Source organism: Hakea prostrata, chromosome 6 (assembly GCF_041222555.1).
Source record: "Hakea prostrata isolate BN-2017 chromosome 6, UWA_Hpros_2, whole genome shotgun sequence".
NCBI lineage: Eukaryota > Viridiplantae > Streptophyta > Magnoliopsida > Proteales > Proteaceae > Hakea > Hakea prostrata.
In genome coordinates, this window is record NC_142605.1 from 40,608,913 (window position 1) to 40,625,035 (window position 16,123).

A 16,123-nucleotide genomic window follows, 5' to 3' on the forward strand; every position below is an offset into this window, starting at 1 on the left:
CATTGTTTTTTTTTTTCTTCTTTTTTTTTGGTAATCAAACTTTCATTAAGAGACGAGGCAGGATAAGAAACTGAATATAATCTCAGTATCCAATCAGAGGAACACGGCCAATAACTCGGGCCCTGAACCGAGTAGGCTTGATTCATTGTGGTAGTTTGTTCATTTTGGCATTGGGACTCTCAGGAGTAGGTAAAGAGTAGTTTACAAGATTTTAGTTTTGTGAATATGATCTCAATAAGCATTCACGGAAGAAGGAATTCCCAATTTGACAAGGGTTTTAGGCTTTTGGCATATTTTAGCGGGTATTGGTATACGTGTTTGTATCAGTACTCATGTCGATATCGATAGCTGCTCTAATATGCAATCAGTCAAACCATATACCTCTCAAAATACGATTTTCATCTAAGAATCGAATTGCATACAATTTTTATTTGAATCTCAATCACTTCCCTATCGGGGAGCACATACTATTCCCTTGACGTTTTTTCACCATAGAATAGATCTAAGACCTAGATCTGAATATTTATAAAATAATTCAGGTGTTAGATCTCAGTAGATCTCAATTATGACACATACTATTGTGTAGTAGAAAAACATCAATGAGTAACATATACTTCCCCAAGGTAGAGGTGTTAGATCTCATTGCATGCATGAGCAGCATGCATGCATATAAGCTTTCCTTTTCCATTTTTCTTTAGATAAATTAGCGTATGACCTTCTTTGGTCATTTTCTTCCCTTTTTGAGCAGGAAGAGAGTAAAGTCAGTAAACTCATCCAACAAGAATGTCACATGCATGTCGAAAATGTGACCATGAATAATTAAGAGGCTGTTTAGATTACCACACACTCAAAGGGTATGTGCTTGTTTTTTTGTATGAAAAATTGTTTGCATTTTTTCTATTTTGAAGGCAAGAGAGCACACCGAGTGAAACTTCATATCATAGAAAATTTCGTTTGATCGACTCTAGTTTTTGGACGCATGGCATCAAGCAACAAACCAAATTTAACTCCTACTTCCCTTCAACTACACATAAATATTATATAACTTCGATAGTGGAAGGCGGAAGGCGATTACTCTCCCGTTATAGATGAAATTTGACTAAGATTTGCATAAGAACTCACAATGTATTATTAATCCTTTAAGAAACCAACAAAGTCATCAAATAATCGATTGAAAAAAAACATAAATAATCAAAGAATTTAGAATAAATGAAGCAAGACCATATGAAAACATCAAGAGAGTTACGCAGGTCTAGAAGGAAATCCGAGAAAGCTATCCCAGGGGAAACATAAATGTATTGTATTGGCTGGCTTCACCACAATTGTGAAGCGAGAAATTAGAAAGGGTCACCTTTTAGTTGTCATTTATTTAATTCTCAAAAACATGACTTAAAGCAGATACAGTAAAAGATTTTCAAAATAATATTCGGTGGGTTATGTTTGAAACACAACACAGACTTATAGCTCGAATGCACGAATGCTAAGTTGATTTTGATATAGCAATTAGTCAAAAGGTTCCCTGTGACTACACTACAGAAGCTGAGTTCCATGCTACATTTTGTCAATCAAAAACAGTTTAAACCTCTAGCATCTAACTTAGCAGACTACAGTTAGCTATATTATAGAAGCCAAAACTAAGTGAAACGATACAAACGGAGAAAAGGAAAGATTTTCTGGGTGAATCATCGACAAAATGAGCAATCTAAATGCCTACCAGTATGGAACTGTGGAAAGAAGAATAACCGAACTTGAGATCATATGTCAAACAATGATGTTAAGCAGCACAGGGTAGGAAGACAGACGAAAATGAACAGATTTTATGGAAGGACAGAATTGTGAGAATATCCCTATTTCTCCCTCCACCTTCCTTTTCTATGCATGGTATATAGGTGTAGGCTAAATTTGACTTATAGTGTACATACAAACACTACGCTAGCATGAATATGTTCACTTACATGAGAATTTACAGAATGCCCTTGTTTGCCAGACAAAAATCCCTTTTAGGGGCGAGGAGTTGATAAGGCTTGATAATGTGAGGGTTTGTCACTATAGTTGTTCTGACCATCACCTCCATGGTTTGGAAATGACAAAAGTGGGAAATCCTCATCTTTCAGTTCAAAATTCGTCAGGCAGCCGATCTGGCAAAATAATCAAACTCCCCTGTTAAGACAATACATCAACAGCATCAGAAGCAGTCTCAACGAAGAAACAGAAAGTGAGGACTGAGGACAACAAAAATGAAAAGAAAACAGCTGGTAGAAGAAACAAGAGGCAAGATAAGTTGATATCAGGCTACAAATATACATTCAATGCACATGCTGACAAATATTTTAAAGCATTTTGTTATGGAAAAATCATGTGTGTTTGAAGGTCACTAGCAGTAATGACCAACTAAAACCTCACAAAAGGTGTCAACACCAATGTTAAAGACCAATTTTTCAGCATCATTCGTGCCATGCATGACTACTTTAGTGGAAGACCAGATCAATGAGACTCCAGCACATGATATCTATCAAAGTGGAGTAGGACTAGTACATAATAGAAATGGGCCACTTGATGTTGCGAAGTCTCCAGCTGAAACGGAAAAATTGCAACTTCTTGATCAACTGGACATGTGTCTCGTGCTTTTCTAATTGGGCAGAACGCATTCTGGATTTACATCATTAAAGCATACCAAGTAACCCAAAAAACAGGAGGGAGAAAGGGGGAAGAAGAGAAGAGAAGTAAGTACCTTTGAAGTTGATGTGAAGATGGCTGATCTGGTGAGGATTGTGCAGGAGAGCCTCCTTGAAACCTTTGCTGATCATATACATTCTTAGCTGGTCCTTCACTAAGCTGTGCTGCATCATTTACGCCAGAAAAATGCACAGGTCCAAGGGACCCAAACTCAAGCTGTTCAGCAGGCGAACTATAACCAACATTGTGATCATAAGAATACAACATGACGACAGATGGAACAGCAGGTCCAGTTGGTGTGATGCCGCTAGCATTCACAGCTTGAAAGGGGTACATGCCACACACACCATTGTTTGGGCCATTGTGCAATGAGTTGGGGTTGAATGGACCATTCTGGGACTGAAATGTAGTGAATGGATCATGCCTGTATGAATCCCATGGACTGTCAGCTCGATTATCACTACCTCCCAAGCGATCCTGCTTTGAGGCTGGCTTCTCAGTTTGGCTGCGTCCATGGCTGCGGCCAGTTGCCCGTGGTTTTGAATTTATATTCCAGTTCCCTTCCCTGTCTCCATGGTGGTCATTTCGATCATAACTGTAACTACCCCTGGAGGTTCTGGAAGTAGAAGTCTGCCGGTCCCGGAATGAAACCTTCTGAAATTTGTCCAAAAAGGTCAGTTTTTTCGGTAAATGTCGAAAAAGGAAAGCTAATTCAATTCTAATTGAAGTTAGTAATTACAAGTATACATTTCAGGAAGCAAAAAGGAAAGAAGAAAAAGAATAGTTCCTCAATATGTCCCAAAAAAAGATTAAACATGACCAGAGCATGTGTGGAGGTTTTCCTGGTGACTCCCTGCACAACTTGGAAAGATGGGAGCAATAGGATGTTCCATGGATGATAGATATCTTTGTATGTCTATGGTTTTGATATGCAGAGAACAGCCAAATGGGCACTGACCTCAGACCCTTTTGATGGAATCCTTGCTCACTCACTTCCAATATGGGTCATGAATCCCATATCAGATCCAGCATGACTGGGGATCCAACCTAATGATATTGAGGTTAATAGTGACGACAGTTCTTTGAGAATCTAGACCACACTGAGACTAGGGCGATTAAAATGATAAAGGCTGAGTTATAAAGGACCTCAGTGATCCAATAATTCAGTTACAATCTGATTATTGCAGAGTAGAGGCAACCCTACAAGGGAGAGAAAATATCTCTCGCTCATGGTTGGAAAGATGCCACCGTAGGAGGAATACATGTTTATTAAGCTATTTGGTGACATAGTCCTACATTGATGAGGGAACGACTAGGAGCCAGCTAACCCAGGCCTCTGTTAAACATGGCCAAACCCTCTCCAACTACACTCCTCAGGTGCACATAATTGAACCTAGAAAGGGCAAAGGCTGACACATCCACTAAAGCAGAAAAAGAGAATATGCTGCCACAATGTTCAATCCCACAGTATATTTAACAACCATGAATTCTAGATGAACTGAGTCAGCCGGCATGAAAAGACGCAGTTCAAAGAATCGTTTGGCTTTTATTGAAATAGGAAGGCAAAACATGCACTATTCTATGTTGGGGGGACAGAAGAAATATGGATAGGCAATGCTTTGGCAAACCTATTGTACAATTCTAGCCAATAGAGTTAAGGATGTACACATACACTTGAGCAAGGGTCTTCCTACAGCAATGATTTGGAACTAGGACCTATCAAAAATGTAGTTAAGTTCATACTTTGAAATAATGAGGCTTGACAAAGCCTTGAATTCTTGACCTCAATTTGCATGGGTACCAATAAACAATTAAGGCTAAAAAGAGACTGGTGATATGATGCCCATATCCAAGACCAGAAAGGTACATTAGAGATGCATGTCAAACTTGTAAATACCCAGAGCACAGATGCAATCATATTATACTCAAAATTTGAGAATCAAAAAACTGGATACTAGAACAAGAGGCAGCATAGCTTGTTTAAGATTTTTCTTACAGGATTTGGAAGATATGTCCCAGTACCACCACGATATCTAGGGACCTCATCACCATAACGCTGAAAAACACCAGCAGGCCTATTAGAGCCTGGTTGAAGTGGTGCTACTGGAACAAGACGAGGGCCGTAATTCATGAGCTGCGTGAAGAGATTCATGTTTGCAGATAGAGGTCTTCCAGGACCATCCCAAGGGAAATGGCCTTGTAAATACATGGGTGGCACCATTACAGGTGAAGGATGCACGAGAGGTCCATGAAACCGTGGATTCTGGCAGAACCGTCCATACTGCAGATTTTGCCAATGGCTAGCAAAATCACTGTTTAAAAAATCAGACTTGTGCTCCTTCCTAGGCCCCCTAATATTAGCACTCTTCATCGAATTAGAACTACTGAAGATTTCTGAATGATCAAGGCTCTCGGCTAAATCAAAGTTTTGATCAGACTGATTTACACGGCTGCTATCCAGCCTGTCTTCCCTATCAAAATGGCTCGTGGATGCATCACCATTGCCTGTCTCCATAGGGAAATTGTACACTGGAAGCATTGTGAGGAATGGCACTGGAGGTCCTGTTGGATAAAATGCAAAGGGTACCATACCAGAATTATCACCAGCTCTCTGTTGGGAACCTGGCCCCACAAGCATTGGGGCAACGGGCATCATTGAGTCTGATCTATTAATTTGTGCTGATTCAAAAATAGGCTGATGATTTTGAACACGCGGAGAGGTCACAGATGTTGATCCAGCACTTCTTTCTGCAATATCACTATTCATGGTTGACAAAGGAACCCATTCTCTGTTGTCATCCTCTAAATGCCCAGAAACATGATCAACTGACAAAACCTCATCCCGCCCCCCAGTCTTTCCCTTCCCATTACCAGTACCTGGAACTGCAGAGGGAACCGTTTTTCTTCCACGCTTCTCTCTCGTTGACTTTGAGACCTTCGCAAAAGATGCATCCCAACTACTTTCAGAAGACTGTCTACTTCTCAAAGAATTATCCTGTGGGGAATGTAAGAATCTCAAACTTGCATTTCTGTCAGTAGAGTGCATCTCACTGCCTCTGATGTGTTGGTGCTGGAAACCATCAACATTATCTTCTTTTATCAACCCTCCGTTTTCTTTGAGAAATTTCTGTTGAGGTCTTGCACTACTGCCAGAGCTACTAACCCTAGATGAAGGAATGAAGTTTAACCCTACAGATGTTGACTCATGCTTTTTGTCTGAAGGCAGCACCTGGAAACTGGCATCATCAGCATCAAATCCTCTGGACGAACTTGTATCCTGATCATGCCAAAAACCATGATCACTATCTTCCTGGCTCATTTCTGCCAAACCTGAGTTCTCATTACTAGTTTCAACTGTCTCCTCTGGATTAAAAGCCAAGCCAACGTTAGGGAAAAAATGGGATAATTGTGAAGAAACCAGACCTTGAGCAAATTGCATATTCGAGCCCCAAGGAGGCTCAATCAAGGGGATATTAGTTGGAACTACTCCAGCCAAATTTCTGTGAGCATAACCCATTGAAGCAAGAATGGAAGATGGAATATGAAGAGGAAGGTGAGCAGAAGAAAGATTCATTGGCATCTGTACTTGGCCATTAAAACCAGGAGCCCTGGAAGACGCCATCATGTTCACAAGGTCTTGCTCTTCCTGATGCATCTCCATTGTCTCAGCAACAGATGAAAACTCCTCACTCATGGTATCCAATCCAGCTTCATCATGGTAACTATACGAAGCACTGTTTGAATCGGCAGCAGCATCAAGGGTTTGACGGGATGAGCTATGAAGCAGTGATGACGGATCTTCACCCGAAAATCTTGCCCCATGACTTCCTGAAACTTCATCATTGAAATTCTTTCGCCTACTAGTGTACTCCTGCCTAACAGAACTGATTGGGTTTTTCACTGTTTCTGACACCCTGTTATGCCTTCCTTGCATCGAAATTGCACCTGCAGTGTCTGTAAGCTCAGGACTAGAATGTGTCCTTGCAAACTGAAACCTTCCCTGCACTTCACTCGCCAAATTATTGGCTCTAAACCTTCTCTGACTCTTATCATTATGAACAGTTTCACCCCCAGAAGCAGTCTGTGTAATGGGATCAGAGATCCTTGAGTTGTTTAGGTTACCATAACTCTTTCGGCTTTGAGTATGAGAAACTGCAGAAACATTACTGGTCCTAGACATGCTGTCCGAGGAGCAGGAACTTTGTTGAGAGGAGACTTCATGGAGCGTGGTAACCAGATTAGCCTCGGATTCGCGACTTTTCAGATTCTCATTCTTCTTGCTGTTTGAATAGTTCCTTTGATTCTCAGACCCAACATCCATGTGATCTGCATTTGATGGTCGCAAGCACCACAAATCAGAACTTGGTGCGTCAGGGCGGTTACCACTACCATGTCTGTCCCATGTGTTCATGAAGAACTGATTTACCTCATCAATCACAATTTCTTTTGGACAATCAAGCAATCTGGCTAACCTCTTAGCTCCAAATGCAAAGGCACTGCGAATCCTAAAGAAATTACCTGAAGGGACGAGAAAAATGTAACCAATAACGCAACCAGTATTACATAGAGGAAAATGAATTTGAAATTGGGTAGATAAATATCACAACACAGTTATAAGCTTTGTCTTTCCAACACCTCCCACACGAACTTAAAGAATGGATCGAAACTTTCAAAACCAATATCAAGAAATTTGGTGCACATTGATACAAAAAAAAAAAAAAAGGCTCAATTTGCTGACGCAAAGGTACAATCTAAATCACAAAATTAAAATTGATGCTCCAGCATCCCATAATTAACATCTCGGAATCACAGAAGCTATATAATTGGAAGATTCAGCTTAGATTCTAAATACCTTTGCTGACACTACGTCCAAGATTGTTGTTTGTACGTAAAGGGTCAATAACATTGAAATGTTTGGAAACAAAGGGTTGACCCTGGTTTTCTTGGCCACTAGGGAAAACAGCATACATTGAGCTACAAGTATCAAGAAAACGCTTGTTGAGCAATAGCTCTCCACCATCCTTCCGTGGAGGTTCCGCTGTGAGTCATCCAAATAAAACAAACTCAGGTGAAGTGGGTGACATTTCTAATGACGTAACACCATAAAATAAGCTTAAGGAATTTTACACATGGTTGCATGATTTCACAAGTACCTGTTGTATCTGGAAGTGAACTAACAGGTACTGGACCCCAGAGGCTTACACAAAAGTTGTCCCAATCAAAATTACTGAAGAACTCAAGAAAACGATAGAGCACCTGCAGATGCCAAGAGATTAATTTCAAGTAGAAGTTTCCCACATGAAAAGTGAGGCAGAGATAAGCCTGGTGAATCATAGGTTTACCTCAAGGGGGCCTGCAAAGTTATTGTTGAAGACATTAAATATGTATAGAACCAATGTTTCAAGTGCATATGTGGAAATAAGTCCATGATGAGCACCCAATATGCGGCTCTCATAGTAGCACCAAGCTTTAATCAATATAACACTGCGTTTGAATAGATGGTTTTCATTTATGAAATGGTCAACCTGTACAATTAGGGATATTTTTTAGAGGAAATATGATCAAAGAGCCACTGTTCATTGATTCAAAAATGTTTAGGTAACGTTTAGGTGACACATTTTCAGAACACCTCACCTCCTCAAGGAAGCAAAGGGTACATAATCCACCAAGCTGGTTAAAAGATATGTCCACAACAATATTTTCTACAAGACATTTTATTATCTTCACCTGAAAATGAAAGAAGAAGTGGTAAGATTCAAACTGCCAAATGAAAACTCATATAGTGCAAATGCTTTAAAAAAAAAATGAAATTCCTAAAGAGCAGCAATTAATATACCTGAAAAGTGAACACCCCATTGAGTGGCAGTTTGGGGAAAAGACAGCCAACATGGAAAACAATTTAACACACAAAAGGAGAGTAAAACAAGTAGCAAATGGTTATCCAAAATTGTCCTTCCACGGTGATGCAGAACCTGGATCAAAAAATCCTGTTTTAGGTCCTGTGTGACCCATCCGGATACAACCCAAAGTCCAAGCACTAGAAGGGAATGGCAATTCTGTAATAAACATGACTGTTTAAGGGGCAACTTGGTAGCAAAATAAGGAAATGGACAAGAAAGGAAATAGCTTTATTGATCAAGTTGGGCACAATTGATGGTAAGGGTAATAATGGAAATAAGGAATAAAAGGGAAGGAGATTATTAAGCTGTTAAGTTTCTGTTCAACCTCCATTTTTCTCAGCCACATACAAACCCATGGATCCAGTGAATCCTAATCGCATTCAAGGTGAGATATCTCAATCAAGCTAATGTGGTCCAAGCTGAAAGCTTGTGAGAATAATCCTCAGAATGGACTCTCTCAAAAACACCATAACAATCAACTTAGTACCAAAGGAAAAGTCAAAGCCTAATGAACTAGAAGAGGTGGTATCTTTAGAATCAACCTTATTTGCAGGTTTGTAACTCAGAACTGAAGAGGCTATGGAGATAAAGCTCTAGGGTTTAGTTTGCTGGTGCATATCATAAGCATACAACTGTAAATGGGAAGGACTGGTACCCAAGGAGGAGATCCAATTGAAAGGGGCTGCAACTGCTGCCCAGAATAGGGTTGAAGGATAAAACCACATCACAGGGAAAACCAAGTGAGAGCACATATATAAATGGAGAGAGATGTGAGGGAGAAGGGCACACAAAGGTAACACCATGCAAGCATTAAACTAAGCTCAATCCGTTGCATCATTGATTATCAATGATGGGGACAAGCATATATAAAAGAAAATAAATGATTCCAGAAAATAAAAACTAACAACTAAGAAACTAACTCAACGGGGGAACTAAGGCAATTAGGGAACTTAAAATCCTCCCTATCTATAAAAATAACTACAAGAATCCTAAAATATCCTACCCAAAAATAATTTCCAAAACAAATAAAAATTCCAATATCCTACTGAACCAACCAACCATGGTTGGACCAGTTTCAACTTCTAATTGGCCTTCAAAACAGGTTAGTAACTACTCAAGGCAACGCTACTACATCACACTGCCTACCAGCAAACAATCCCATGCAGTTCTAGCAGCTTTTGATTAGATAGAATTCTCAGCACCACCAAATGGTACTTGATTAAACTCAAGTACCAAACTGTGTAATTTTATTTTATTGTTTTTATTTTTCCATGAAGGGATCGTATTGCACCAGCAGATAGTGGTAAACCACACTGAGTTCACCTAAAGGGGTGAACAAACATAGAAAACATTTTGCAGTTAGCATCTCTACCAATACCGTAGCAAAATATACTGGGCCGTTGCCTACTAAAATAATAGAAGATTTAACTTCAAGTAACTATCTGTTCCCTTCCAGTGGCTCAATAAGATAGTGAAAACAGCGCCCAGTTCCTATTAATCTATTGCCCCCACTGGGAATGGAACTGATGGTTAAGAGATGATCCAGAGAGGGTGGTACATACTTAAGGTTTTTAGCATGCATGGGTATAACTTGAAATATGACAGCTAACTCTTCTTTTCAGATTACTTTATTCTGTATTTCAATTTAAAAATCCATTTTGCCAAACTTAGGAATTGAAGGGAAGTCATAGAGCCCACCTTATCAAAAATCTGTCTTTATTATTTAAACCCAAGGTTTGGTTTTGGTTTCACTAAACAGGTCTATCAACTAACCACTTAACAAAGCCATTAAATCCAAGGTGATTTCTGAGAGATTGACGAAGCAGAAGTCAACCATGGGGTGGGTAATGATGTCCACAGCATTACCCCTGATTTCTCAGATAGGTTGTTTTCAAAGTTAAACCTATGATCACTTGGTCACAATGGAGCAATCTAACCATTAGACGTGTATTACTAGTATTATAATTAAAAAAAAATCTGCTCACTGGATTCATGACCACAGCCATACACTATCAGAAAGGCCACTACTACAATCAATACTCTGCTTCAAGTCTTTAATAAAGCAAAGTAGGAAATGATGGTTAAAGGCCAAAATAGTACAGAAAAGTCATCAGTTAATTGTGAAATAGTATTTGGGCATATTTCTAACAAAATAATGGGAGACAATCACAACTAGGAATCCTGTTAAGTCAAATTACATATATGAGCTCACTGTGAACAAAAAATGGAAGAGGCTAAGACTAAATGTTTAAAGAAAACAAGAGGTATGTGTGATCAAACGGACTTACTTCTGCCTGAATGTATTGAACTTCTTTTACACGGAATTCAGCATTCTTACTCTTCTCTTCATTCTCAAGCATATCACGAACCTCATTCGCCCAGGTATCCTTCAAATTCTGATTCTTACAGAAGGCAGTCAAGTCTATATCCCCATCTGGTAAATAGGTCTTGAGAGGTACAGACCCAAATGTGAATACCTGTAGTAAATCAAGATAATTACAAGCTGGCAACAAGTAGATTGAGAACGAAAAAAAATTAAAGAAGAAACCTTAAAATAGAGAAACTATCCAAAAAGTGGGGCATTGAAACTCTAATATTTAGGGAACTATTTATAAGCCTCAATAGTGATTAGCTGAACCAGAAGTTCTTCATAGAAAGCCATCAATTATATTTCCACCATCCAAGCAGAAAACAAAGCTAAAATTTGTCAGTATTCATCAAAACAGAAGGTACTAAAAGAATAACCAAAGGTTTTGAGGATTGAAGGGGAATGACATTCACTTTTGCTGTGCAATTCCTTCCATACTACTGTAAAGAACCAGTTACCAATCCAGCTGGCAAAACCTGGATATTAACGCAAATGTTACTTCTTTCATCTCATTGGAATATAAGGTTAATTGAGGCTAGTAGAAGTTATTCATTTGTATTGAGCATTTTCACAATCTTGACAATTCTCCAGCAACGAATTACTAATCAATTCACTCTGGTGGAAACAAAGGAGTTACTACTATTCCACTCTACAACAACAACAACAAGCTTTTTTCCAAACTAAATGGGGTCGGCTACATGGATTTTGCCTTCCAATCAGTTATGTTAACGCCATACCAAATACAAAGTCTAAGCCATGAATATCTTTCTCACCACTTCTCTTAAGCTTATCTCAGGTTTGCACCTAGTTCTTCTAACTCCTTCAATCTGGATTACATCGTTTCTCCATACAGGGGCATTTAAAGGCCTCCATTGAACATGTTGTGCCACCTCAGTCAATTTTCTCATAGTTTATCATTTATCGGAGCTACTCCTACAGTAGCTCTAATATGGATCACTATTTATCTTATCCTTTGTAGTTTTGCCACTCATCCATCTTAGCATCCTCATTTTTTATATGTTGAGATTATCTATATGATGCTTCTTAACAACCCAACACTTTGCACCATACGGCGTAGCTGGACGTACAACGGTCCTATAGAATTTTCTTTTAAGCTTTAAAGGAACACATCAATCACAAAATACCCCAAACACATCTCTCCACTTCATCCATTCTATTTTAAATTTTTAATTCTTTAAGAAACAGCATCCTCTATATCACCTTTTTTATTTATGATTGAGCCAAGGTACCTTTCTTATTTATGATCGACTCCGGACGCAGCTCTCCACTAGTCCACCTATATTTTCCCAGAATTGTAACTTTAAACTGTCACCCAGTCCTACTTAAGGTGCATATGCACTAATTATTTACGATCTCTTTCTCTATTACAAGCTTGATAGCTATAATACCATTGCATAATCTTTTAACATCCACTATGGGAATGGAGAAATTTTAGAACTTCAGAATTTCTAGCTTTGAACCCTGACACTACGAGAATGGAGATATTTTAGTAAACAGTTGTAAAGTGCACTAATGTTTAGATCGTATTCATTTAAAATTTTTGACAGCTGAGGTGCATTTACTTCCTTGGATCCCTAAGCGCTTAAACAGACAACGTAATAATCAGAGGGGTGAGACAAAACTGCGTGGGCATCTAGAGCCTGCACTGGCTAAGAAAAGCATCTAACTGCACAGAATTTCCAATAGGCAGGTTGAATCTCATATTGACAACATAGAACTCACAGCTTTAGAGCTCAGAGTGCATCAGTTAGGAAATAAACATTTGTTGTCTGAGAGGTGGCTTCAGTTAAGTAAGAAACAAATGACTACTTCCTACCTTGTTACCATATCCGTTTTTGAGACCTAGTCCGGTTAAGGTTTCGTCACCGACTGCGGGATTTTCAGTGAGACTAACCCCACTAGACCACTATTGAGGGAATATTCTCAACTCAAATAGGAAGGTGTAGGGCTTCATATTATTTTAGTTAGCTAGTCAGGCAATGCAGAAGGTATTATAATTGGTCGGTATCATCAACTATCGAGTCTAGGCATAGAGACCACACTGGCCTGACTACTAACTGTCCTTATTTCCCTAATCAGAGAAATCTGCAACCTAAGTGGACCAGGCTACATGAATCCTGTTATACTATTCATGATTTTGGACAGAACCCAGACATTACATGTCCTTGCAAGCATGCATAAAAGACAAAAAGTAAGAAGGTGTAACAAGATATCATGCATCAATGACATCAAGTTCTAGCAGTTCTACGGAATTTGTTCCATGTCTTGGAAGTAATCTTCTGATCAATGCATGTGACACCTTCCACAGGCCATTCCCATGATTAAAGCAGTAAAAGTGTATCAAATAGCTGCATTTAGCATGTTTACAGAAATCAGCTGGGAATATCGCAAAGGCTAACATAAGAATGTACAATTTGCAGCAGTTATCAAAGTAAGGGAGAGACTTTTCTACATGCGAAGGGAATATATTATCTATAGGAAAAATAAGTATTCCACAGACCTGCAATGCTCCATCTGAACCAACTCATTTTTCAAGTGTAATTACTAGCCTACCAGCGTTTATAACATATTAAAAATCACTATTGGATTAAATGTGGCGGAACATGATGGTTACTGAATAACGACCACAGAGAAATATCTCCATGTTATAAATCAGGAAACTAAGAACAAAAATGAAACAACGGCCAACCTGACAAGAGAAACACTTCATGATGAGTCGCTGCACATAATCTGCGACAGCATTTCTTCGCCCTTCAGAAGGTGGGTTGGGCTGGATGCAATCAATCAGCTCTGCAATTCTTTTTTCGGCTTGAGACCATCTTTCGGGGTCAAGTACTCGAGTCATTATTGATACTGATTCATTTGGCACGAGGCCACTTGGCTGTGCCCAGCCACCATGATCGCCCATGCAATACTAACCCGTAGCTAAGCCGTGCTTTCTAATAGATATCGTGAGAGAGGGTGACAAAGAAACAGAGAGCACCAACACTTTTATCCAATGCAAAAGGTAAATCAACACTAAACTAATTTTCAAACGGAAGGAGAGAACAATCTTCTTCAAATTATCTTAGGTTTCAAGTTAGCGATGAAATTATTCAGCCACAAGTCCCAAATAACGAGCATCCAGTGATCAATAGTATCAAATGTTTGGGTCTCTATACAAGGAAATTATCAGAATCTGCCCCTCCAAAAGTTTGGACGTGATGTGTGTCAACAAGGTTATCAAAGAAACGTCCAGAAATGCTAAGGTTAAATCTTGCTACATCAAGCATTAAACTCCTGATTCAACAATATCCGTGGAAACGCAAATCTCCAAACGCTAACATAATGGAGCAGCATGAGAAAAGACAATCAGTCTCACACTATTCTTCTGGAACGCCACGAACATGATCATATGAGGATGAATAATTGAAACAGAAACCCTAAACGGAAAAACCCTGTTTCAAGTCCGGGAATCCACACGGACCAAAAACGATCAAAACTCTGCCCACGAGAGCCACAGCTTGTCCAAAGTTCAACATGGACGGAAAACAAGAAATGGTGACGAGTAAACCTTCAAACTCAATGTTTCTTCAATGCCGACGAATCTTAACGGAAGTGATGTGTTTTTATCAAGAGCGAAAGCTCGATTAACAACAAGATTGCAGAGGGAAAGCGGCGTGAGAATAACAGAGGAAGCAGAGACAGGGTGAGAGAGTCCACAATCAAATACAAGGCAGAGAATGAGAGAGAGTTGCGGAATTTTAGAAAGCTTAGCGAACACCAGGCGCTGACCTTCAGATACGTGGAATTGAAATCATTGAAGCATTTCTAAATTAAGGATCGATGTAAGACTAGGGTTTCAATGCGCTTATAGATTGAGGTTTTGACAAAAATGAGAAATGTGAAAGAATCTCATCAACGGGGGAAGCCAAAAGACGAAACAACAGAACGGAGAGAGAGACGGCGAAAGAGACGAAAACAAGTGTAGATACAGGAACGCTTGGATTGGGATCTTTCAGCGCCGCGATTGACGAAACTCCGTGTGAAGATTAATTATTTTGTGGCATTAGATTCTAATCTAAGGATTAAAGGTGAAGATGCACGTTTTAGAGTTTACACTTATTTTATGTCATCGCATCCCTTTTATTTATGTTGTTGCGGATGTTTTTCTAGGCAGCTTTGCTGTCCGGGCATCTAGCAACGAGGGGTCCGATGTAACTGAATTGGGGTACTAGATGTAGCCCTTGTGTGTCTTAATTGGGAAAGTTGTGTCTCGGTCCGTGGGATTCGGGAATGAGATTGAGTGTGGATCATCTTTCTTGACGGGGAGCACTCTCTGTTCCCCTGACCGCATTACAATCGTAAATTATGTGGGGGTCACAAGTACTCTCTGTTCCCTGACGGCATTACAACTGCAAATTATGTGGGGGTCACAAGTTAAAAAAATAAAAAAGTTTTAAAAATAATCTCATCACCCTAACCCTGTGCCCCTGTAATTGTGGTCAATAGTCGTTCTATTTTCCCGTAGGAGAGACGATCTGGAGTCATCGCGATTATCTCTACAATTATCTCTACGATTATCTCTGTGATGTGTGAGGAGCACAAAATGTTCAACCAACATTTTTTAATTACAAAAATAAATAAAAACTTATAACAAATTTTATCGGATAGAACTGTAACCCACAATAAGGGCCTTGTGGCCACTCTATATTAGTGGTCAAAAAATGTCCATTCTTCCTGTCAAGGTTGCTGATCCAAACTCAGGGCGAGGGAATGTGAAATAGATAAAGTATAGACTGTCCCAATAAGGAGAAAGGGGTTTGCATTTCATATTTTGAAGGGGAAATAAAAGACAAAGAAATTTTTATTTTTTTCATTTACTAGTAAACTTTAACATGCATATACACAAGTGGTTAAATAATAAAAAATGATTAATTAATTAGTTTTATCATGTGCAGTAATTAAATCATGAGCCGACTTCTTGGCTAGAACTTTTCAATCCACCCATAAAATTCAATTTCACTCTTAAACTCTTCGATGTCAATGGAAAGAAGTATTATTGATGGTAAATAAGTATTATGGACGGTAGCACGTCCGCTATTTAATTTCACCAAAGCTACCTTGTTTCTAAGGAAAAAATAGTGCCCACCTGGCGTGGACGCACTGATTATATAAA

General features: G+C 39.2%; 1 protein-coding gene across 1 annotated transcript; it reads right to left on the minus strand.

Annotated features, from left to right (window-relative positions):
- Nucleotides 1-1,342: 1,342 nt before the first annotated feature.
- LOC149014144 (uncharacterized) lies at nucleotides 1,343-14,886 on the minus strand. Its single transcript, XM_089158636.1, has 9 exons — nucleotides 13,655-14,886; nucleotides 10,865-11,053; nucleotides 8,311-8,403; nucleotides 8,019-8,201; nucleotides 7,830-7,932; nucleotides 7,529-7,714; nucleotides 4,673-7,194; nucleotides 2,732-3,330; nucleotides 1,343-2,160 (listed from the first exon to the last, which is right to left on the minus strand). The coding sequence occupies exons 1-9, from the start codon at nucleotides 13,871-13,873 to the stop codon at nucleotides 2,151-2,153; spliced, it is 4,104 nt and encodes a 1,367-aa protein (XP_089014762.1). The 5' UTR covers nucleotides 13,874-14,886; the 3' UTR covers nucleotides 1,343-2,150.
- Between the last annotated feature and the right edge of the window lie 1,237 nt (nucleotides 14,887-16,123).